A 23,716-nucleotide genomic window follows, 5' to 3' on the forward strand; every position below is an offset into this window, starting at 1 on the left:
CCAGTAATGGAAGAGAGAGAGAGAAGTGGGTGGCCGCCAATTGCTCATCACTTTTGCCTGCAGAACGGCAGCGGTGATTGACTTGTGGAGTTGTGTCCCCACAACCGGGAGGCAGGAGACTTGACGTCTTAATCCCGGCTCCACCACCCGCCCGCCGGGTTGGGCAAGTCACTTCACTGGTCCTCAGTCTCCTCGGCTGTAAAATGGGGACTCAACCCGTCAGTGGTATTTATTGAGCCGTCACTCAATAGAGTCAATCCAACTCAATCCAATAGAGTTGATAGGCAGGAGCTCTGTCCTCAAGGGGCTCACAACGGATTGTTTTCGGGGAAGCAGCGTGGCTTAATGGAAAAAGCCCGGGCATTGGAGTGGGTTCAAATCCCGGCTCTGCCACTTGTCAGCTGGGTGACTTTGGGCAAGTCACTTCACTTCTCTGGACCTCAGTTCCCTCATCTGTAAAATGGGGATGAAGACTTTGAGCCCCTCGTGGGACAACCTGCTTACCTTGTATGTACCCCAGCGCTTAGAACAGTGCTTTGCACATAGTAAGCGCTTAACAAATACCAAAATTATTATTATTATTATTTTCTCTCTCGCCTCCGGAGTGCGAGCCCCGGGCAGGCCGGGGCCTGGTTCTGACCTGATTGTAGTAACTGTGGTATCTGTCAAGTGCTATGTTCTAGGCACTATAGCGAGCACTGGAGGCACTGTACTAAGCGTCTCCCACCCTGTCGCGGAGCACGGTGGAAACCCATCCCCGGCAGTGGAGGGGCAGCCCACCGAGGGGGGCATCTGCAGCCCAGGCAGCGGGGTTCAGGGGGAAGACCTGGCCCAGAACAGGAAATAGCTAGCACGCAGCCCTCTAAGTCAGTCAGTCAGCGCCCTCGGGATCGGGATGCCCTGTCTGAAAAGACGAATGGAAATTCCCAGATAAACGTACCAGAGGAGAGGACGGGTGGTGGTGGAGCGGTGACCAGTAGGCCATCTCTGAGCCCCGATCCCGACCGGGGAAGATGGGGGTCCGGGTGGCCGGCGTCCCCTGCCCCCTCGCCTGCCGCCTGCCTGAGGATGGCCGCCTGTGACCCTGGCAGGCTAGCGGCCATGCAGATAATGGTGGTAATCGTGTCATTACCCTGTGCCGAGCACTGTGCCTGGACCCCCACCCTGCGCTTCTCACACTAGTAAGCCTCTTTCGTCCGTCTGGGACGTTTCTGCATCTGAGTCCCCTATCAGAGTGGATGCTCCTTGTGGGAACTGCCAATCGCTCAGCACAGTGCCCCCCTCTCAGAGGGGACCGCTCAGTATGTCTGTGGCAGCACTGGTGGTGGGGCCTGCCTGGCGAGGGGCAGAGGGAGCAGGGGATGCTGCCACAGCTGTTCATTCACTCAATCGTATTTATTGAGCGCTTACTGTGTGCAGAGCACTGTACTAAGCGCTTGGGAAGTACAAGTTGGCAACATATAGAGACGGTCCCTACCCGACAGTGGGCTCGCAGTCTAGAAGGAGGAGACAGAGAACAAAACATATTAACAAAAGAAAATAAATAGAATAAATATGTACAAATAAAATAGAGTAATAAATATGTACAAGCATATATCCATATATACGGGTGCTGTGGGGAGGGGAAGGAGGTAAGAGGAGGTAAGGCGGGGGGGATGGGGAAGGGGAGGAGGGGGAGAGGAAGGAGGGGGCTCAGTCTGGGAAGGCCTCCTGGAGGAGGACCTGTTGGTCTGAGGCCCCGGGGCGGCCTCCCCCAGGGGGGCTCCCCGCCCTCCCCCGACTCCGTGTTGATGTGGCGGATGGGTGGCCGTGTGGGAGCGTCTCCGTGGGAATTCCCCAGCCTCCGCTCTGCCCCGTTGGCATTGGGTTGCATCAGGCTGAGGTCTCCAGGAACTTTGCCCTGAGCGGGACCGGCAGAGGTGGGCCAGGCTGAGGGTAACTGGGTCTGACCCCATCCACCAGGCTGGTAATAATGATGAGAGGGCGGGGGTAGGGAGGAGGAGGAGGAAGGTGGGGGCGGCCATGTCTAAGGGAGGAGATGGGGAGGCTGATGGCAATGATACTTCACGCTGCTGCCCGGGTCATCTTTGTGCAGAAACGCTCTGGGCATGTTACTCCCCTCCTCAGAAATCTCCAGTGGCTACCAATCAACCTACGCATCGGGCAAAAACTCCTCACCCTGGGCTTCAAGGCTGTCCATCACCTCGCCCCCCTCCTACCTCACCTCCCTTCTGTCCTTCTCCAGCCCAGCCCGCACCCTCCGCTCCTCTGCCGCTAACCTCCTCACCGGGCCTCGTTCTCGCCTGTCCTGCCGTCGACCCCCGGCCCACGTCCTCCCCCTGGCCTGGAATGCCCTCCCTCTGCCCATCCGCCAAGCTCGCTCTCTTCCTCCCTTCAAACCCCTACTGAGAGCTCACCTCCTCCAGGAGGACTTCCCACACTGAGCCCACTCCTCCCCCTCCCCATCCCCCCCACCTTACCTCCTCCCTCTCCCCACAGCACCTGTATATGTGTTTGTACAGATTTATTATTCTATTTTACTTGTACATATTTACTATTCTATTTATTTTATTTTGTTAATATGTTTTGTTTTGTTGTCTGTCTCCCCCTTCTAGACCGTGAGCCCGCTGTTGGGTAGGGACTGTCTTTTATGTGTTGCCGACTTGTACTTCCCAAGCACTTAGTCCAGTGCTCTGCACACAGTAAGCGCTCAATAAATACGATTGAATGAATGAATGATGATTGCAGCAGTGGTGGGTGGGCGGAGATGGTCCTGTTGGCCTGTTCAGTTTGGAGGGAACTTGGCTTCCCATTGGGAATTTTCCCCCACAGCTGATACTGCTGGGGGAGGGGGCTCGGAATCAGGGAGAGGTGGTGGACCTGTTGGGATCGGCCATCCTCTTACTTGGGGGTGGGCAGGGAGAGAGGGTTTCCTCTCCATGCTGGTGTCTGTCATAACGATAATAATAACAATGGCTCGTCCAGAGAGCTGGTCACTCCCTACCGGCCCCGCAGAGCAGGGTCCCTCGGCCTCCCAAGAACCGAGCCGAGCGTGGACACCAGGGACCCCTCAAGGCTGCGGGAAGTGGAAATTCATCCACGCCCAACCTCGCCCTGCTGCAGATGCACGGATCTATTCCGCCTTCGGCCTCCCTGTTTCCCGTCAGATCCAGCTTTAGCTCCGTCCTTCCCCTTGCCTGGAAAGAGGTTCCGTCGGCCGGCCCCGTCGGGAGATGTAAGCTCCGCGAGGGCTGGGGCCGGACACTTCTTGTGCTCCCCGAGTGCTCTAGGCACGATGGGTGGCCATCCCACCCGCTGACCACCTCCTCGCCCCTCCACGTCCCTGGGGGGGTCATCCCGGAATGTGGGCCGACTCTCGGCAGGGACCCGGCTGTGGGCGAAGACCCCAGAGCCCTGCCTGGGGGATACCACGGAGCCCCCGGGCACGGCGGTGAGGCTGGCAGAGCTGCCCCAGGTGGGCAGAGGGGGGCAACGTGGGCTCTGGCCTCTCCCCCGGGGCTCAGCCGCCTCCTCCTCATTTCATCACGTCGAGTTCAGTCTTATGCAAGAGCGCGAAACGCCTGTCAGCCTGTTCCCGAGCCCGGATGCGACCGGTCGGGGCCTGGCGTGCGGGTGTCCCGAGGGAACCGAGGGAGGGCCGGGAGCTCCGCCGGGCCCCTCGAGGGGGTCCTGGGAGAACCGGGGCAGGGCGTCTGTCCACGTGCCCCTCGTCCTCCTCCTCCTCCTCCTCCGGAATCTCTCTCTTTCCCAGCCAGCTGGAGCAAGAGGGAGGAAGGAGGAGGAGGAAGCGCGAGAAAGCCCTGGGAAGTTTGGGGGCGTGTGACCTGCAGGTCAGGAGCAGTTGGTTTCTCTCGGTGAACTGTCGTACGCCAAGATGGCCTTTAACAGCAAATGTAATGAAAGAGCACGGGGCGTTCGTCAAATATGCAACGAGGCTTTTGTGTGACGAGCTGTCACTCCCTCCGGCTCGCACTTCCCATCCGTGATCGGAGGGCGTCCGGGTGGATCGGGGCTTTTCCCGGACGGGATCGGGGCTTCTTTTCGGAGTGTCTGAGGTTTCTGGTTGGATCTGGCTTTTTGCCCGGCTACCTGGGCGCGGGTGGATGGAGGCCTGTTTTCTGGATGTCCGGGTTCTCTGGAAGGATCTGGCTTTTTCGTGGCTATCTGGGTCCCGGTGGATCGGAGTCTCTTCTTGATGTCTGGGTTTCCTGGATGAATCGAGATCACTTTCTGGGTGCCTGGGGGCTCTGGATGTCTGGCTCCCAGTGGCTCGGGCCGCTCGTCCACTCCGAGGCAGGAGACGCTCCTGTAGTCGGCGTGCCGCCGCCTCGTTGTTAGTATGTTTGGTTTTGTCTCCCCCTTTTAGACTGTGAGCCCACTGTTGGGTAGGGACTGTCTCTATATGTTGCCAATTTGTACTTCCCAAGCGCTTAGTACAGTGCTCTGCACACAGTAAGTGCTCAATAAATACGATTGATGATGATGATGATGATGATGACTGTGCCCCAGCCCCCAGGGGGTCTCGTTCACTGTGGGCTCCTTCTAGACTGTGAGCCCACTGTTGGGTAGGGACCGTCTCTATATGTTGCCAACTTGTACTGCCCAAGCGCTTAGTCCAGTGCTCTGCACACAGTAAGCGCTCAATAAATACGACTGAATGAATGAATGTCAGCGCTCAGATGGCTCCTGCTCATCTGGGTCGGCGCTCACCCAAATTGGGTTCAGCCACGGCCCCGTAGCATGCTGGAGCTTGTAATCCGGCCGTGTCCGAGGACTTGGGGAGGGGAGGACTTTACCGAACCCCACTTCTCCCTTTCCCAATTCTTCCGGTTCCCAAGAGGAAAGGGGGAGATGCTCAGTGGGGTCCGGCGGCCTGTTCCTCAGGCGGGGCTCCCCAAGGGCCCACCCCGTGGCCCTCGCTGCCCCCCCATCTGTAAGTAACTTGTGTAGGGTGTAAACCCCTTGGGTGACATCAGCGGGGGGGTGTCTGGCTTCTTTTGTGCCCCCACAAGCGCTTAGTGCGGTCCTTTGCCCTCAATGAGTACTATTGGCTGATTGATTGAGCGACAGGCAGTGCCAGGGAGAATACTCCCAGTTGCACAGATGGAGGAACTGAGGTGCGAAGAGGTCGAGTGCCTTCTTCCGGGTGACTTACTAATGTCTGAGGGACCGGCCGGCTGGCTGAGAGAGTGACCGAATGGAAGGACGGATGGTGGCCCCCGCTGCTGTGCCCGGGGCGAGAACCATCCGGGCATCCCTGTACCTCGTTCTCACCTGTCCCGCCATCGACCCCCGGCCCACGTCATCCCCCGGGCCTGGAATGCCCCCAACCCCTCTGCCCATCCGCCAAGCTCGCTCTCTTCCTCCCTTCAAGGCCCTGCTGAGAGCTCTCCTCCTCCAGGAGGCCTTCCCAGACTGAGCCCCTTCCTTCCTCTCCCCCTCGCCCCCCCTCTCCATCCCCCCATCTTACCTCCTTCCCTTCTCCACAGCACCTGTATATATGTACATTTGTACATATTTTTTACTCTATTTTATTTGTACATATCTATTCTATTTATTTTATTTTGTTAGTATGTTTGGTTTTGTTCTCCATCTCCCCCTTTTGGACTGTGAGCCCACTGTTGGGTAGGGACTGTCTGTATATGTTGCCAATTTGTACTTCCCAAGCGCTCAGTACAGTGCTCTGCACATAGTAAGCGCTCATTAAATACGATTGATGGTGATGATGATCCCCAGGGCAGGCAATTCTCCACCCGTCCGGAGCTCCGTGCCCCGGTGGCAAGCCGTTTGTGCGTCCAAGACACAGAGACAGGGCGAGGGAGGGAGAGCAAGGTGGGGACAGGACGGTGCGGGGAGGAAGGAGAGAGAGTTGGAGGCTTTCCGAGGGCCCCCCGCAGGTTTGCTGTTGCCCTCACCGAGGACCCAGGACCCCCAACTCCCTTGCCCTCAGAGAATCCCCACGAGACGATAATAATAATAATATTTGTGGTGGGTGAAGGGTGGTCTTCCCCCTACCAGCGAGGGGCCACCCAAGAGCGGTGTGTCCGGAGGGAGTCTGGGTGGCGGTTTCAGTAGGGTTTGTTCAGCAGGCCCCGGCGGGTGCCCAATAAATATACTGCCCTCATTCAATCAATCAATTGTATTTATTGAGCGCTTACTATGTACTAAGCGCTTGGGAAGTGCAAGTTGGCAACATACAGAGACAGTCCCTACCCAACAGTGGGCTCACAGTCTAAAAGGGAGAGACAGAGAACAACACAGCAGGTGCTTAGTACACAGTATCGACTGGTCCCTGTCATCCTCCTCCCCTCTGCTCTCCCCGCTTCCCGTTGGCTACAATAATAATTATTATAATGGTATTTTTTCAAGCGCTTACTATGTGTGAAGTACTGTTCTAAGCGCTGGGGGCGGATACAAGGTGATTAGGTTGTCCCACGCGGGGCTCACAGAAGAGAAGCAGCGTGGCTCAGTGGAAAGAGCACGGGCTTTGGAGACTGAGGTCATGGGTTCAAATCCCAGCCCCACCACTTGTCAGCTGTGTGACTTGGGGCAAGTCACCTCACTTGCCTGAGCCTCAGTTCCCTCATCTGTAAAATGGGGATGAATCAATCAATCGTATTTATTGAGCGCTTACTGTGTGCAGAGCACTGTACATGAAGATTTTGAGCCCCACGTGGGACAACCTGATCACCTTGTATCCCCCCCAGCGCTTAGAACAGTGCTTTGAACATAGTAAGCGCTTAATAAATGCCATCATTATTATTGTTATTATCATTATCTGTAAAATGGGGATGAAGATTGTGAGCCCCATGTGGGACAACCTGATCACCTTGTATCCCCCACCCCCGTGCTTAGAACAGTGCTTTGAGCATAGTAAGCGCTTAATAAATGCCATCATTATTATTATTATTATCATTATCTGTAAAATGGGGATGAAGATTGTGAGCCCCACGTGGGACAACCTGATCACCTCGTATCCCCCCCAGCGCTTAGAACAGTGCTTTGAGCATAGTAAGCGCTTAACAAATGCCATTATTATTATTATTATTATCATTATCTGTAAAATGGGGATGAAGATTGCGAGCCCCACGTGGGACAACCTGATCACCTCGTATCCCCCCCAGCGCTTAGAACAGTGCTTTGAGCATAGTAAGCGTTTAATAAACGCCATCATTATTATTATTATTATTATTATTATTATTATCATTATCTGTAAAATGGGGATGAAGATTGTGAGCCCCACGTGGGACAACCTGATCACCTCGTATCCCCCCCAGCGCTTAGAACAGTGCTTTGAGCATAGTAAGCGCTTAACAAATGCCATCATTATTATTATTATCATCATTATTCATCCCCGTTTCACAGATGAGGCAACTGAGGCCCAGAGAAGCGAAGTGACTGGCCCCAAATCACACAGCAGGCAGGTGGCGGAGCCGGGATTAGAACCCACGACCTCTGACTCCCAAGCCCGGGCTCTTTCCCTTGAGCCACGCTGCTTCTCTGAGGAGAAGTCGGGGGAAAGTGTCCCCAGAGACATTTGCAGGAAGGAATGGGCGGACCAATCTCTGGGCTTGATCCTGCTTGTCCACGAGGCTCCCCTTTGAGGGTCGGAAGCCATCCACTACATGTCCCTGTCTCCTGGGTGTTTACCCGCCCCCCGAGACACATACCCGCTGTAGAATTCGACTCCCTTTGTATAATTTTCCTCCCACTGTGTCTTCCCCGGGACTTAATGCAATGCTTTGTACACCGTGGGCATCTACCGGGTGTAGAGAACTGTTGTGGACACTTACTGTTTGCAGAGCACCGTTCTGGGGGGCTAGACTCAGGAGGACATCATCATCAATCGTATTTATTGAGTGCTTACTATGTGCAGAGCACTGGACTAAGCGCTTGGGAAGTACAAATTGGCAACATATAGAGACAGTCCCTACCCAACAGTGGGCTCACAGTCTAAAGGACGTGTACCCGCTGAGGACTTTGACCCCCTTTGGGGCTGGGGACTGTGCGATTTTCCTCCTGGTTTTCTCCCAGTACTTAGTGCCGTGCTTGGGGGCGTCTACCAGGTGCGGAACACTATAATAATAATAACAATAATGGCATTTATTAAGCGCTTACTACGTGCAAAGCACTGTTCTAAGCGCTGGGGAGGTTACAAGGTGATCAGGTTGTCCCACGGGGGGGGTTACAGTCTTCATCCCATTTTACAGATGAGGGACCTGAAGCCCAGAGAAGTTAAGTGACTTGCCCAAAGCAACACAGCTGACAATTGGCAGAGCCGGGATGTAGCGGGCATCTACTGGGTGCAGAGAACTGTTGTGGGCGCCCACACCTTTCTGGGAGCCTGGACCCATTAGGAAGGCATATGGCTGCACAGGCTGGGCAGTCTATTCTTGGAACTTGCTGAATGTGGCTTCTCGGGAGCAGGGGAAGGGGGGAAGCGCTGGCTGGGGGCTGGGGGAGGCGGGGGGCTATGTGGAGGATGAGGCGGAGCCCAGGGAGCAACGTGGGCGGTGAGGAGCCTCTGCCCTGGTGCTCCTCGCCCTGCTCTGAACACGGAGGCTCCATCTCCATCATCCTGGGGGACCTCGGGCAAGTCACTTCACTTCTCTGTGCCTCAGTTTCCTCAGCTGGGGATTCAATACCCCTTCTCCCCCGGCTTGGACTGTGAGCCACACGTGGGACCCGGTTCTATTCTGTTTACCCCAGAGCTTAGTACGGTGCTTGGCGCACAGGAAGCTGTTAGCGAATATTGTTATAATATTCATTCAATCGTATTTATTGAGCGCTTACTGTGTGCAGAGCACTGTACTAAGCGCTTGGTAAGTACAAGTTGGCAACATATAGAGACGGTCCCTACCCAACAGTGGGCTCACAGTCTAAAAGGGGGAGACAGAGAACAAAACAGAACATATTAACAAAAAAAGGATTGCAGGGTCACAGTATTGATCATTCATTCATTCATTCATTCATTCAATCATATTTATTGAGCACTTACTGTGTGCAGAGCACTGCCCCTTCCTTCCTCTCCCCCTCGTCCCCCTCTCCATCCCCCCATCTTACCTCCTTCCCTTCCCCACAGCACCTGTATATATGTATATATGTTTGTACATATTTATTACTCTATTTATTTATTTATTTATTTTACTTGTACATATCTATTCTATTTTATTTTGTTAGTATGTTTGGTTTTGTTCTCTGTCTCCCCCTTTTAGACTGTGAGCCCACTGTTGCGTAGGGACTGTCTCTATATGTTGCCAACTTGTACTTCCCAAGCGCTTAGTACAGTGCTCTGCACACAGTAAGTGCTCAATAAATACGATTGATTGATTGATTGATTGTACTAAGCGCTTGGGAAGTACAAGTTGGCAGCATATAGAGACGGTCCCTACCCAACAGTGGGCTCACAGTCTAGAAACCGTATTTATTGAGCGCTTTCTGTGTGCAGAGCACTGTACTAAGCGCTTGGGAAGTACAGGTTGGCAACATATAGAGACGGTCCCTACCCAGACACTCACTGGGCACCAAACACCGCACTAAGCACTGGGGTTGATACTGGGGGATCAGATTGAACCTGGTCCCCATCCCGCATGGGCCTCAGTCTTTCTTATCCCCCTTTTTACAGAGGAGGAGACTGAGGCCCAGAGAGGTTCGACACCCAGCCCGAGGTGAGCCAGCAGCGGGCCAGGGGCCGATTGGGATAAAAACCCGGGTCTCTCTTTCCCCCGGGCCACGCTGCCCGGCCTGTGCCAGCTGAGAGGTCGGGGAGCAGCTCTGTGAGGCGCAAGATGCCAAGTCAATCAATCAATCGTATTTATTGAGCGCTTACTGTGTGCAGAGCACTGTACTAAGCGCTTGGGAAGTACAAGCTGGCAACATATAGAGACAGTCCCTAAGTCCACCCTGTGGGAACAGTCAGCCAGGCTCCCCCAGTAGCTGCTCAGCCTGGTGCGCAGCAGCGGGGAGGATCGTGGGGTGGGCGTCCTGCACGGTCCTCCCCAGGGGTGACTCGTTTCTCTCCCTTCTCTCTCCCAGGCCGGCAGGAAGTAACGCGGGTCCTAACTCAAGCCGCTCCGCTCCCTGCTTGGCCCATGGACTCATCTTAGACCCTTCGGAGCAGGTAACGGACGTGAAGTTTGATTTTTTTTTCCCTCATGTCAAATGCGGTTTTCTTGACCCCGGTTCCACGCTCAGAGACGGATCCTGGCGGGTTATGAAAAGCGCTTTTTTGCGGCCAGGGATTTTCCACCTCCTCCCGGCCAGTTCTCTGCCGCCCGCCGGCCGGACTTTCCTCTCGCAGTCAGTTCGGGGACCGACCCGCTGTCCGTCTACGTCCCCGCGTCTCTTCCTCGGTCTCACTTTCTCTGTCTCTCTCTGTATGTCTCTGTGTCTGTCTTGGATCAGCTCTTGGCCAGAACCAGGTGCCGGCACGGAGTCTGGGCGGCTTAGGGTGGACCCGTTGAACAGAGTAAGTGTTGGGTGTTCAGCGGAGGACACGGAGTAGGCGCCCAGTATAGCTCTTGGTTCACGATCACCACCCGGTCAATAATAATAATAATGATGGCATTTATTAAGCGCTTACAATGTGCAGAGCACTGTTCTAAGTGCTGGGGAGGTTACAAGGTGATCAGGTTGTCCCGCAGGGGGCTCACGGTCTTCATAGATGAGGGAACTGAGGCCCAGAGAAGTGAAGTGACTCACCCAAAGTCACCCAGCTGACAGTTGGCAGAGTCAGGATTTGAACCCATGACCTCTGACTCCAAAGCCAGGGCTCTTTCCACTGAGCCACGCGGCTTCTCAGTTTTGCCAGACCTCCGCGTCCGAGGCAAAGCCCGGGAGCCGACCCTGGGTCGCGCTCAAATTCAGGCCTCTCCCTTGTCACCCTCGCAGATGCCTCGGGCCTGAGCGCGGCCCCTGCCCGCCCCGCCGCCCCTGGATGCAACGAGGGCCGTGGCGGCGGCCAGGGCTGGGGCCATGGCCGGGAAGGAGCGGCGGCCGTTCCGCTCGGTGGGCAGGCACCCCGAGGGCGAGCGCCGCCACGCCGGCTCACTGGCCGACAGCGGGGAGGCCCGGCCGCCCCTGGCCTCCTACGGCTCCAGAGAGACCCTGAAGGCGTTCGACCAGGATGCCCGCCTCGCCCTGGGCAGTGTCCGCGTCTCGGAGCCCGACGACTTCTGCTGCCCAGGTGAGCCGGGCCGGAGGAGAGGGGAGAGGACAGCTAGAGGTGTGGGTTCGAATTCCCGCTCCACTGCCAGCCCCCCAGGGGCCCACGAAGGCCAGCCTTTACCTGTCGATGTACATGGCCCCGGGGAAGAGCGGTCCCCCAAAATAACCTGTTTGTCCACGGCGTTTCATGGGAGGTGATGGGTGAGGCGGGAGGGCGGCGGGACAGGCGGAGAGGGGGCCGATTCGCTCGGCTCTCCGGGAGTCGGTTGGGCCGCTTTTCTGCTGAGCGGTGGAGTAAGAGCCACAGGGTCAGGGAGAATCCGATCAGGGGCGCCCAGTAGGGCGTTCTACGCCCAGCCCAGCACTCTACACCCAGTAGACACCCAGTATGGCCTTCTCATTCATTCATCCAATCATATTTATTGAGCGCTTACTGTGTGCAGAGCACTGGACCAAGCGCTTGGGATGTCCAAGTTGGCACCATATAGAGACGGTCCCTACCCAACAGCGGGCTCACAGTCTAGAAGGGGGAGACAGACAACAAACCATATTAACAAAATAAAATAAATAGAATAAATATGTACAAGTTAAATAAAGAAATAAATAGAGTAATAAATCTGTACGAACGTATAGACATCTATACAGGTGCTGTGGGGAGGGGAAGGAGGTAAGGCGGGGGGATGGGGAGGGGGAGGAAGGAGGGGGCTCAGTCTGGGGCCCATACTCTCAGTATGTACAGAGAGTAGGTTGGAATTAGAGGAGTGGAGTAAGTTATAGCTGGAGAACAGTACTTGTACATATCTATTCTATTTATTTTATTTTGTTAGTATGTTTGGTTTTGTTCTCTGTCTCCCCCTTTTAGACTGTGAGCCCACTGTTGGGTAGGGACTGTCTCTATATGTTGCCAATTTGGACTTCCCAAGCGCTTAGTCCAGTGCTCTGCACATAGTAAGCGCTCAATAAATACGATTGATTGATTGATTGCCTTAAACTCATTGGAACAGAGTTTATTTGATACGGAGGGGACTGGATTTCTTGCTGTGAAGTGGCAGGGGTGGAATGAAAGGGAGAGAGGGAGGTGGCTTGGAAAATCTGATCCTAATATAAATGACGATGAGGGCATTTGTTAAGTGCTTACTATGTGGCAGGCACTGTACTAAGCCGAGGTAGCTACAAGGTAATAAGGAAGGACACAGTTCTGTCCCGCACAGGACTCTCAGGGTTAGTCCCCATTTACAGATGAGGTAACTGAAGCACAAATCAATCAATCAATCAATCAATCAGTCATATTTATTGAGCGCTTACTGTGTGCAGAGCACTGTACTAAGCGCTTGGGAAGTACAAGTTGGCCCTCCTCTCTCGGCCAGGAGGGCATCGCAGTGCCTTGGGGTGACCCCATTGTGTGCTGGCGACCTCCAGATGACACCTCCGCTGTCTCCCCAGGGGCCGCCGCCACCTTCGCCCTGCGGGATCTCGGCCCGGACAGCCTCCCGCCCCCAAACCGCCCCGATCCCGGCCCGCACCGCCGCGGCGGCTCCGTCGTCAGCGCCGGCTCCGACGCCGACCTGGAAGGGGACGTGGCCGGCTCCCCCGAGGCCCCCGCCCGGCTCTGGGGCCGCAGCTCTGGCCTGTCCAGCCGCGCCAACTCCACCCTGACGCTCACCGACACGGAGCACGAGAACCCCGACACGGGTGAGAGGCCGTGGACGGGGCGCGGGGCTGCGAGGAGCGGGGGGCGGGTGCAGGCCTGGTTTCCGGGCCTACGACGACCATCGACCTCTCACCGGCTTGTTGGGACCGAGCCAACTCGGGTGAGATGTTGCTCGGACTGAGCTTTGGCCTCCCCCTGCCTGGAAATGGTCAGAATTGATGGAGGGCAAGAGAACCCCTGTTCGGTTCGCAGAATCCCCTGGGGCCAGCGAGCCCTCTTGTTCCTCTCCAGGGCCAAGGGTGGAGAGAGGAGAAAGGCAGCCTGGACAAAGCAGGGACACACTATGTGATTCTTAGGATGGGGCATTTGAGGGTCCCTGCGGTGGGCCCCATGTTATGGGGGCCCCCCGACTCTTCCAGAAGTAGGGTTCACAGCTCCCCGTGTGAAGCTGCATGCCCCCCTCTCTTCCCTCCCCCAGTGTGGCATCGGGCTTCCAATCCCCTTCAAACGCTGGGCACCGTTCCATCAGCCGACATGTCGTCTCAGACTAGGTCCCCGGGCGGGTCAGCCACCGGGTCCCATTGGATGTCACCCCCCAACTCTCCCCCGGCGCTCAGCGCCGTGCTTGGCATACGGTGACATCGTTGAAGGAGGCGAGGGGCGAATGATTGGTCGCCAAGCCGCAGCCTCCCGGGAACCCCAAAGTGGCTGGGGTGGGAGGTCGTGAGGGGAGAGGGCAGGGTTTCATGATCGACTTCCTGTCTGCAGCCTCTAAAGGAAGCCTTCCTCTCCACCCTTCACAAACCCCCAGCCCCCGGAATGGGGAAGGAAAGTTTACATTTTCAAAGCTAGAGCACCTAGTTAGCGGTTGTTAATTAAGAAACGATCCCCGAGAAACCCCTCATGGTGCTCCTCCAATCCGTCAATCATTCATTTCATCTTGGGCCCCAGGCCGACCCCACCTCTCCCCTGTCTTCTGGAGGTCTGAATCCCAGGCTCCTTAGCGGGAGTCTGGCTCTGGTCCTGGCCCGGTCCGGCCCTGGGGGCCCTCCTCCACCTCCTCCAGTCAAACAGAAATCAACCAAAGTTACCTCAGAGCTTCTGCGTATGGAAAGGAAATAACTCAGCCCATCCATCCCACAACTCTCCTGACTCCATCCCTGACTCTCCCCCAGTGACCCAGCATGGATCATCCTGCCTCTCCTCCCTCTCTCACTTTCTCACTGCCCTCCCCTCTCCATCCTCCTCCTCCTCCTCTCCTTCAAACAGAAATCAACCAAAGTTACCTCAGAGCTTCTGCGTATGGAAAGGAAATAACTCAGACCATCCATCCCACAACTCTCCCGTCTCCATCCCCGACTGTCCCCCAGTGACCCAGGACGGATCATCCTGCCTCTCCTCCCTCTCTCCCTTTCTCACTGCCCTCCCCTCTCCATCCTCCTCGTCCTCCTCTCCTTCAAACAGAAATCAACCAAAGTTACCTCAGAGCTTCTGCATATGGAAAGGAAATAACTCAGACCATCCATCCCACAACTCTCCCGTCTCCATCCCCGACTGTCCCCCAGTGACCCAGCACGGATCATCCTACCCCCTGACTCTCCTCAACTGACCCAGCATAGACCATCCAACACCCTTGTCTCTTCCCTCTCCATCCCTAATTCCCCCTCAGTGACCCAGCCCAGAAACTCTCACGGGTGAATTTACCCAAAAACCCTCTTCAGCATCGATCAGTTGACTCCAAGTAGCCCCAAAGACCCGAGGATCCCAAAGATGCCCAGACCTTCCTGCATTCCAGGGACTTTCAGCCTCAGGCCAAGAGCCAGGACAGAGAGGGAAAGGAGTTTTGGGGTGGGGGGACAGAGAGAAAGAGAGAGATCCACCCACCCTCTGGTCCAGGGCCCAGAGAGACCAGACCCAGGCCAGTCAGTCAATCATATTTATCAAGTGCTTACTGAGTACTAAGTACTAAGTGCTTGGGAGAGTACAATCTAACAATAAACAGACATTCATTCATTCAATCGTATTTATTGAGCGCTTACTGTGTGCAGAGCACTGTACTAAGCGCTTGGGAAGTACAAGTCGGCGACATATAGAGACAGTCCCTACCCAACAGCGGGCTCACAGTCTGGAAGGGGGAGGCAGACAACAAAACCAAACATGTGGACAGGTGTCAAGTCATCAGGATAAATAGAAATAAAGGTAGATGCACATCATTAACAAAATAAATAGAATAGTAAATATGTACATGACCACCCACCCAGAAACTGCCCACCCAGAGACCACCCACCCAGAGACTGTCCGCCCGGAGCCACCCATCCACCCTTCCAGTCCATCATCCAGAGACCACCCACTGAGAGGCTGCCCATCCACCCCGGCCTTCCAAAATCCACCAGCCCACCCACCCTCACGGCCCACCTTACGCTCCCACAAACCACCCGCTTTCCAACCACAGGCATTTTTCAGACTGCCCTCTCGGCTCCCCGAAAGTTGAAGCGCCTCAAGTCGGGTGTCGTTTTCTTCCAAGGGGCTGGGATTGAGAGCCAGAAGCTTCTGAGCGGCTTTCCTCAAGTGGCCGGCCCCTTCTCCCCGCGTTCAGCGAGTTTCAGATCGCGAGCGTTGGTTAACCCGGGCATTGGCGGGCTTCCAGGGTGGCGTAAACCGATGCGTTCGGAGCTGCTCGGGGTGTGGTCGTAGCGGCGAGCCACTGGGCGGTAGGACCCAGGAAGAAGGGAAGGAATCCGGATGGGCTTCCTGGACTGGGTGGGCCTTTTCAGGAGGATTGTGGAAACGGGAAGAGTGGCAACTTGGGGGACGTGAAGGTCGGCGGGTGAAAGGAGTGACCAGCAAGGGCGTGAGCCAGGGTCAGACTGAGGTGCCAGGAGAGAAACTGAGGTTGTGGTGGGAGAGGACTGCGGCTACCTGGAGGGGAGATGGACGGGAATTCTGCTGAATGGGGAGAGAAGTGAGTGACCCTGGGATGCGGGCCGGGGGGCGAGGGGAGGATAAGGAAGTGTACACCCTCCTCCTCCATAGAAAGTCAGTCTGAGGAAACCAGCTCAGCGCTGGGACTGTCACTTACTCACATCTGTGGTCAGAAGGATTATCTCTCTGCCTGTCTCCACCCCCTCCTCCCTCCTTCCCTCTCCCCCCCTCACCGTGTGTGTGTGCGCGCGTGTGTGTGTAGCAATTCCTCTCCAAATAATAATAATAATGATGGCATGCCCCCTCTACCATGTGCGTGTGTGTGTGTATCAATTCCTCTCCTAATAATAGTAATAATGATGGCACCCCCCCCCACCGTGTGTGTGTGTGTGTGTGTATCAGTTCCTCTCCTAATAATAATAATAATGATGATGGCACCCCCTCACCGTGCGTGTGTGTGTGTGTGTGTGTGTGTATCAATTCCTCTCCAAATAATAATAATAACGATGGCACCCCCCCCACCGTGTGCGTGTGTGTGTGTATCAATTCCTCTCCTAATAATAATAATAATGGCACCCCCCCTCTACCGTGTGCGTGTGTGTGTGTATCAATTCCTCTCCTAATAATAGTAATAATGATGGCACCCCCCCTCTACCGTGTGCGTGTGTGTGTATCAATTCCTCTCCTAATAATAGTAATAATGATGGCACCACCCCCACCGTGTGCGTGTGTGTGTGTATCAATTCCTCTCCTAATAATAATAATAATGATGGCACCCCCCCTACCGTGTGCATGTGTGTGTGTATCAATTCCTCTCCTAATAATAATAATAATAATAATAATAATAATAATGATGGCACCCCCCTCCACCGTGTGCGTGTGTGTGTGTATCAATTCCTCTCCTAAGAATAATAATAATAATAATAATAATGACATTTATTAAGCGCTTACTATGTGCAAAGCACTGTTCGAAGCGCTGGGGAGGTTACAAGGTGATAATGATGGCGTTTGTTAAGCGCTTACTATGTGCAAAGCACTGTTCTAAGCGCCCGGGGGGATTCAAGGTGATCAGGTTGTCCCACGTGGGGCTCACAGTCATAATCCCCATTTTACAGATGAGGGAACTGAGGCCCAGAGAAGTGAAGTGACTTGCCCAAGGTCACACAGCAGACATGTGGCGGAGCGGGGTTCGAATCCATGACCTCTGACTCCAAAGCCCGGGCTCTTTCCACCGAGCCACGCTGCTTCTGTGATCAGGTTGTCCCACGGAGGGGCTCACAGTCTTAATCGCCGTTTTCCAGACGAGGTCACTGAGGCCAAGAGAAGTGAAGTGACTTGCCCGAAGTCACACAGCTGACAGTTGGCAGAGCCGGGATTTGAACCCATGACCTCCGACTCCATTGAGCCACGCTGTTTCTCCAATCTGCAGGAAAAAATGTGTGCTGTTTCTGAGTCATGGGAGGTTCGAAAGGGATCGGGGATATGTTGCCAACTTGTACTTCCCAAGCGCTTAGTACAGTGCTCTGCACACAGTAAGCGCTCAATAAATACGATCGATTGATTGATTGATCTGGGAAACGACCCGGGGCAATGGGAGGGTCCCACTGATAGTCAGTCGATTTGTTCTGGTGTCATCAAGAACCTGCTAGAGCGGTGGGTGAAATCCAGCGGTGACAGTGAAGCTGAGCAAGGATTTTCCCCTGGATTTATCGCTCCGGCAGAGAGAGCCTGGAGTAGGAATGCCGAAGAAGAGTTAATGTCGGATGGGATGAGCCGAGCCGGGCATTTTGGAGGAAATCTGGGGGCTGTGGGGGGGGTGGGCCTGCCTGCCTGCCCGCCGTCAGAACAGATGGATGGGCGACATCTGCCAGAGTCATCATCATCATCATCAATCGTATTTATTGAGCGCTTACTGTGTGCAGAGCGCTGTACTAAGCGCTTGGGAAGTCCAAGTTGGCAACCTATAGAGACAGTCCCTACCCAACAGTGGGCTTACAGTCTAAAAGGGTCAGCCACACCCGCCGTCCCTCCGGATTAGGGGATCGGTCGGAAAATTCCCCTTTCGGTGCTCAAGCGGAGGAAGTGCTCTGCCGCCTCGTTGGGCAGGTCTGGCCACCTGGGCCCACAGGAAAATGAGCACTCCGGCGGTAGTATTTATTGGGCACCTGGTGCGTGCGGAGCACTGTACTGCAGCGTGGCCTACTGGCTACAGCCCGGGCCTGAGAGGCAGAAGGTCGTGGGTTCTAATCCCGGCTCCGCCACTTGTCTGCTGGGTGACCTTGAGCAAGTCACTTCACTTCCCTGGACCTCAGTTACCTCATCTGGAAAAGGGGATTGAGACTGTGAGCCCCATATGGGACAGGGACTGTGTCCAACACGATTACCTAGTATCTACCCCAGTGCTTAGAACAACGCTTGACACATAATAATAATAATAATAACAATAATAATGGCATTTAAGCGCTTACTATGTGCAAAGCATAGTAAGCACTTAACAAATACCATTATTATTATTATTATTATTACTGGGCATCTACTCTCTAGGGAAGCAGCGTGGCTCAGTGGAAAGAACATGGGCTTTGGAGTCAGAGGTCATGGGTTCAAATCCCGACTCCACCAAATGTCAGCTGTGTGACTTTGGGCAAGTCACTTCACTTCTCTGTACCTCAGTTCCCTCATCTGTAAAAGGGGATTGATACTGTGAGCCCCATATGGGATAGGGACTGTGTCCAACACGATTACCTTGTATCTACCCCGTGCTTAGAACAATGCTTGACACATAATAATAATAATAATAATAATAATAATAATAATGGCATTTATTAAGCGCTTACTATGTGCAAAGCATAGTAAGCACTTAACAAATACCCTTATTATTATTATTACTGGGCATCTACTATTTAGGGAAGCAGTGTGGCTCAGTGGAAAGAACATGGGCTTTGGAGTCAGAGGTCATGGGTTCAAATCCCAACTCCGCCCATTGTCAGCTGTGTGACTTTGGGCAAGTCACCTCACTTCTCTGTACCTCAGTTACCTCATCTGTAAAATGGGGATTAAGGCTGTGAGCCCCCCGTGGGACAACCTGATCACCTTAGAACAGTGCTTTGCACATAGTAAGCGCTTAATAAATGCCATCATTATTATTATTATTATCTACTGCACAGCACTGTACTTGGTTTTTTGTTATTATTATTCATTCAATCATATTTATTGAGCGCTTACTGTGTGCAGAGCACTGTACTAAGTGCTTGGGAAGTACAATTTGGCAACATATAGAGACGGTCCCTACCCAACAGCGGGCTCACAGTCTAGAAGTCTATTATCATGTTCGTTAAGTGCTTACTTTGTATAAAGCGCTGCTCTAAGCGCTGCGGTGAGGCCAGCTGAATCAGGTCGGGCACAGTCCCTGCCCCACGTGGAGCTTGCCGCCTAAATTGGAGAAAGAACAAGTATCGAATCCCCATTTTGCAGATGAGGAAACTGAGGCACAGAGCCCTGCCCGTAGCTGAGGGTTCTGCACAGAGCAGGCGCTGGATTAAGCAGAAGAAGCAGCGTGGCTCAGTGGAAAGAGCCCGGGCTTTGGAGTCAGAGGTCATGGGTTCAAATGCCGGCTCCACCAATTGTCAGCTGGGTGACTTTGGGCCAGTCACTTCACTTCTCTGGGCCTCAGTTACCTCATCTGGAAAATGGGGATTAAAACCGCGAGCCCCATGTGGGACACCTGATCACCTTGCAACCTCCCCGGCGCTTAGAACAGTGCTTTGCACATAGTAAGCACTTAATAAATGCCATCATTATTATTATTATTATCTACTGCAGAGCACTGTACTTGGTTTCCATTATTATCATGTTCGTTAAGTGCTTACTTTGTATCAAGCGCTGTTCTAAGCGCTGGGGTGAGGACAATTGAATCAGGTCGGACACAGTCCCTGCCCCAAGTGGGGCTCACTGCCCAAATCGGAGAAAGAACAAGTATCGAATCCCCGTTTTACAGATGGGGAAACTGAGGCACAGAGCCCTGCCCGTAGCTGAGGGTTCTGCACAGAGCAGGCGCTGGATTAAGCAGAAGAAGCAGCGTGGCTCAGTGGAAAGAGCCCGGGCTTTGGAGTCAGAGGTCATGGGTTCAAATCCCGGCTCCGCCAATTGTCAGCTGGGTGACTCTGGGCCAGTCACTTCACTTCTCTGGGCCTCAGTTACCTCATCTGGAAAATGGGGATTAAAACTGCGAGCCCCATGTGGGACACCTGATCACCTTGTAACCTCCCCGGCGCTTAGAACAGTGCTTTGCACATAGTAAGCGCTTAATAAATGCCATTATTATTATTAATCCGGTTGATTGATGGGTGGGCGGTAGATCTGGGAGTCGTCGGAGAGGAGGGGGCAGTCCGTGGGAACTCCCCAAGGGAGCAGGTGGAGATGGAGAGGAGAAAGGGATCCAGAACGGAGCCTCGCAGTCAGGGCTCGTCCCGGATCGGCCGTGGCTGTGGCCGTCCCCCCGTTGGTCAGGGAGATCAATCAATCAATCAGTCAATCAGTCGTATTTATTGAGCGCTTACTGTGTGCAGAGCACTGTACTAAGCACTTGGGAAGTCCAAGTTGGCAACATCTAGAGACAGTCCCTACCCAACAGTGGGCTCACAGTCTAAAAAGTGGGCTCACAGTCTAAAAGAGGGAGATGCTGCCTGTGGTCCGGAGACGGGGGGAGGCCTCCTCTGCCTGCCGTGTGGCATTGTGTATGTGTGAGACCCTTGTGTGTACATACACTCCCCGTGTGAGACCCACGGTTGCCATGGATACCTAGTGGGGCCTGTGTGCAGCTCCCAGCCCCTCCCCACTTTAACACTCCCACCTTGTCCCCTCTTCCCCCATAAATGTGTCTCCCCGCCAGTCAACCCAAAAGAGGAAAATGATGTTCTTGTGTCTGTCTGTGTCTGTCTGTCCGTCTGGTCCGCAGGTGTGGCCCTCCAATGCTCCTCCGCATCCTCCACCCCCATGGGGCCGTCCCCTTCCCCGTCCCCCTCCCCGCCCCCGTCCCCGCTCCCCTCCCCGTTCCCGTCCCCTTCGCCGTCCCCCCCGGCCGGCCGTGATGGCCGGAGCCGGCTGCCAGGCGGCGGCGCGGTCCGGCCGGCCTTGGACTCGGACTCCGGCGACGAGCTGGCCCCCGGCCCCTTCCTAGCTCAGAGCGGCTCCGCGAACCTCGGGGTCCCGGCCGACGGTAAGTCCACACTCTGCCCACCCGCCTGCCCTTCCGTCCGCCTCCTTCCCCGACAGCGGGGTGGTGGCGGCTGCCCCGGGGCTCCCTTAGGCCGCCCTGAGCGGAGGATGGACCTGGGGACCGGCGGGTGACGGCCGCGTGTCCGGGCTGGAGTTTGCCTTTCCTCGCCCACCCCGGTCAAGGGCCCCACGAGCCCCACGGGGATGCTTCTGGACAGTTTGAGGAACGGGAAACGTTGGGCTTCTCAACCCTTCTCCATGCCCTCCTGCTCACCCCACCAGCCTCCATGATGCCAGGGGCAGAGACGGGGCAACAAACCAGGGAAAATTTGAGCTTGGGCCTGCGTCCAGGCCGGGCATGGCGGATGAAGCTTGGGCAGTTGTCGGGGGTGGAGGTGGTTCGAGAAGATGCTGGGAGGAGAACTGCGGCCTACCGAGATGCCCCCTCGGCTTCCCCAAGCCAGTCAGCCTCCCGTTTCACCATCTGCCCCCACCTTCGGCCCGTCACCAATGGGCAGCAAACCGGAGCCCGTCAGGAGGCCCTGTTTTATTTCCCGCCCGAGGGCTTGGCGCACAAGGAAACGTGGCAGACCCACGTGGATGGATAGACAGGAGGTCAGGGGGAGAAGGAGGGGATGGCTTGAGAACGATAGGAGGAGAAGGAAGGGGATGGGGTGAGGAGGGTCGGAGCGAAAGACGAGGCTTTGCCTGGACGTTCTTGGCTTGAGTGTGAGCTGATCGCCCAGGTCTGAGCGACGGTCCTCTCGAAGAGGTTTAGTGACCACCCGGCTGTGCCGCGACACCCGGCCCGGGCCTCCATACGTCCACAAAGGTGGTGGAGTTGCCCCCCAAGGGCCCCCAAATCAGCTGAGGTATCAGCGGCCCCGGGCGCAAGCCAGCGGGGAGACGACACGCGTCCTGACGGGCACTTCCACGCCCACGGCTTGACCTGAAAAGTCCGAAGGGTCACGCTTTTAGGTACTACAGATGTCCACCGAGAACGTTGTGTGCCCTCGTGGCACCTGGTAGGAGGGCACAGATTGGCGGACAGAGCGATGGCAGCTGTCCTGAAGGGCCATTGGTGGCTGCATTTGTCCTTCCCAAGCGCTTAGTACAGTGCTCTGCACACAGTAAGCGCTCAGTAAATACGATTGAATGAATGAATGAAGGAATATATGCCTGCCCACAAGGACACACGCATGTGTGAGAAGCAGCGTGGCTCGGTGGAAAGAGCCCGGGCTTTGGAGTCAGAGGTCCCGACTCCGCCGCTTGTCGGCTGTGTGACTTTGGGCAAGCCGCTTCACTTCTCTGGGCCTCAGTTCCCTCATCTGGGAAATGGGGATGAAGGCTGTAAGCCCCCAGTGGGACAAGCTGATCACCCTGTAACCTCCCCAGCGCTTAGAACAGTGCTTTGCACATAGTACGCACGTAATGAATGCCATCATTTTCAGTCTGTGCACCCATTAGAGAAGCAGCGTGGCTCAGTGGAGAAGAGCCCGGGCTTTGGAGTCAGAGGTCATGGGTTCAAACCCCGGCTCCGCCAAGTGTCAGCTGTGTGACTTGGGGCAAGTCGCTTCACTTCTCTGGGCCTCAGTTGCCTCATCTGTAAAATGGGGATTGAGACTGTGAGCCCCACGTGGGACAACCTGATCACCTTGCAGCGCTTAGAACAGTGCTTTGCACATAGTAAGCGCTTAATAAATGCCATCATCATTCACCTGCATGCACCGTGGAAAGGTTTGGGCCTGAATGGGTTGGGGGAGTTCAGTGACTCTGTTGGAAGCTGGCTAATGGACAGAGCCCGACTCTGCCGCTCGCCCGCTGCCTGACCTGGGGCGAGTCACCTCACTTCTCCGTGCCTCGGTCCTCCCATCTGTAAAACGGGGATTAAGACTGCGAGCTCCATGGGGAACACGGACCGCGTCCAACCTGATTAACTTGTAGCTACCCCAGGGCTTAGTACAGCACTTGGCACATGGAAAGCACTCAACAAGTATCGTAAAAAAATAAAAATGATATCAGGTTGGCACCGAGCAAGGCTCTTTATCAAGCCTGGGTCTCGGGAGAGAGTCGGACACTTCACCAGACCGATGGGTTTTGGGGCAGAGCCCTTCCTCACAGCACCTGTATATATGTATATATCATCATCAATCGTATTTATTGAGCGCTTACTATGTGCAGAGCACTGTACTAAGCGCTTGGGAAGTACAAATTGGCAACATAGCCCTACCCAACAGTGGGCTTACAGTCTAAAAGGGGGAGACAGAGAACAAAAAAGACCAAACATACTAACAAAATAAAATAAAAAGAATAGATATGGGTCATTAACAGCACTGTTAAGAAATATGTGGACAGTGTTAGCCATTGGAAAACGTTCAGTACATATTTACTATTCTTTTTATTTTGTTAGTGATGTGCATATAGCTTTAATTCTGTTTGTTCTGACGATTTTCCTTCAACCGTATTTATTGAGCGCTTACTGTGGGCAGAGCACTGGACTAAGCGCTTGGGAAGTACAAGTTGGCAACATATAGAGACGGTTCCTACCCAACAGTGGGCTCACAGTCTAGTACGTATTTATTACTTTATTTACTTATTTATTTTACTTGTACATATTTATTCTATTTTATTTTGTTAATATGTTTTGTTTTGTTGTCTGTCGCCCCCTTCTAGACTGTGAGCCTGCTGTGGGGTAGGGACCATCTCTATAATGTTGCCAACTTGTACTTCCCAAGCGCTTAG

General features: G+C 54.6%; 2 protein-coding genes across 2 annotated transcripts in view; one reads left to right on the top strand and one right to left on the bottom strand.

Moving 5' to 3' along the window:
* The window catches only part of LOC119941309 (collagen alpha-1(I) chain-like), a 37,035-nt gene extending 26,038 nt beyond the window's left edge, over window positions 1–10,997 (bottom strand). Inside the window, exons 1-6 of the mRNA XM_038761679.1 lie at window positions 10,904–10,997; window positions 3,995–4,307; window positions 3,613–3,690; window positions 3,109–3,418; window positions 1,782–1,900; window positions 941–1,092 (exon numbers count right to left, since the gene is read on the bottom strand). Coding sequence (XP_038617607.1) covers window positions 941–1,092; window positions 1,782–1,900; window positions 3,109–3,418; window positions 3,613–3,690; window positions 3,995–4,307; window positions 10,904–10,997 — 1,066 coding nt within the window. The remainder of the gene's footprint in view (window positions 1–940; window positions 1,093–1,781; window positions 1,901–3,108; window positions 3,419–3,612; window positions 3,691–3,994; window positions 4,308–10,903) is intronic.
* TENM4 (teneurin transmembrane protein 4) overlaps window positions 1–23,716 on the top strand; it is a 391,883-nt gene that overhangs the window by 330,804 nt on the left and 37,363 nt on the right. Inside the window, exons 5-8 of the mRNA XM_038761748.1 lie at window positions 10,057–10,141; window positions 10,426–10,489; window positions 10,912–11,206; window positions 12,631–12,879. Coding sequence (XP_038617676.1) covers window positions 10,996–11,206; window positions 12,631–12,879 — 460 coding nt within the window. The 5' untranslated portion in view covers window positions 10,057–10,141; window positions 10,426–10,489; window positions 10,912–10,995. The remainder of the gene's footprint in view (window positions 1–10,056; window positions 10,142–10,425; window positions 10,490–10,911; window positions 11,207–12,630; window positions 12,880–23,716) is intronic.

Source organism: Tachyglossus aculeatus, chromosome 20, assembly GCF_015852505.1.
Source record: "Tachyglossus aculeatus isolate mTacAcu1 chromosome 20, mTacAcu1.pri, whole genome shotgun sequence".
Classification (NCBI taxonomy): Eukaryota; Metazoa; Chordata; class Mammalia; order Monotremata; family Tachyglossidae; genus Tachyglossus; species Tachyglossus aculeatus.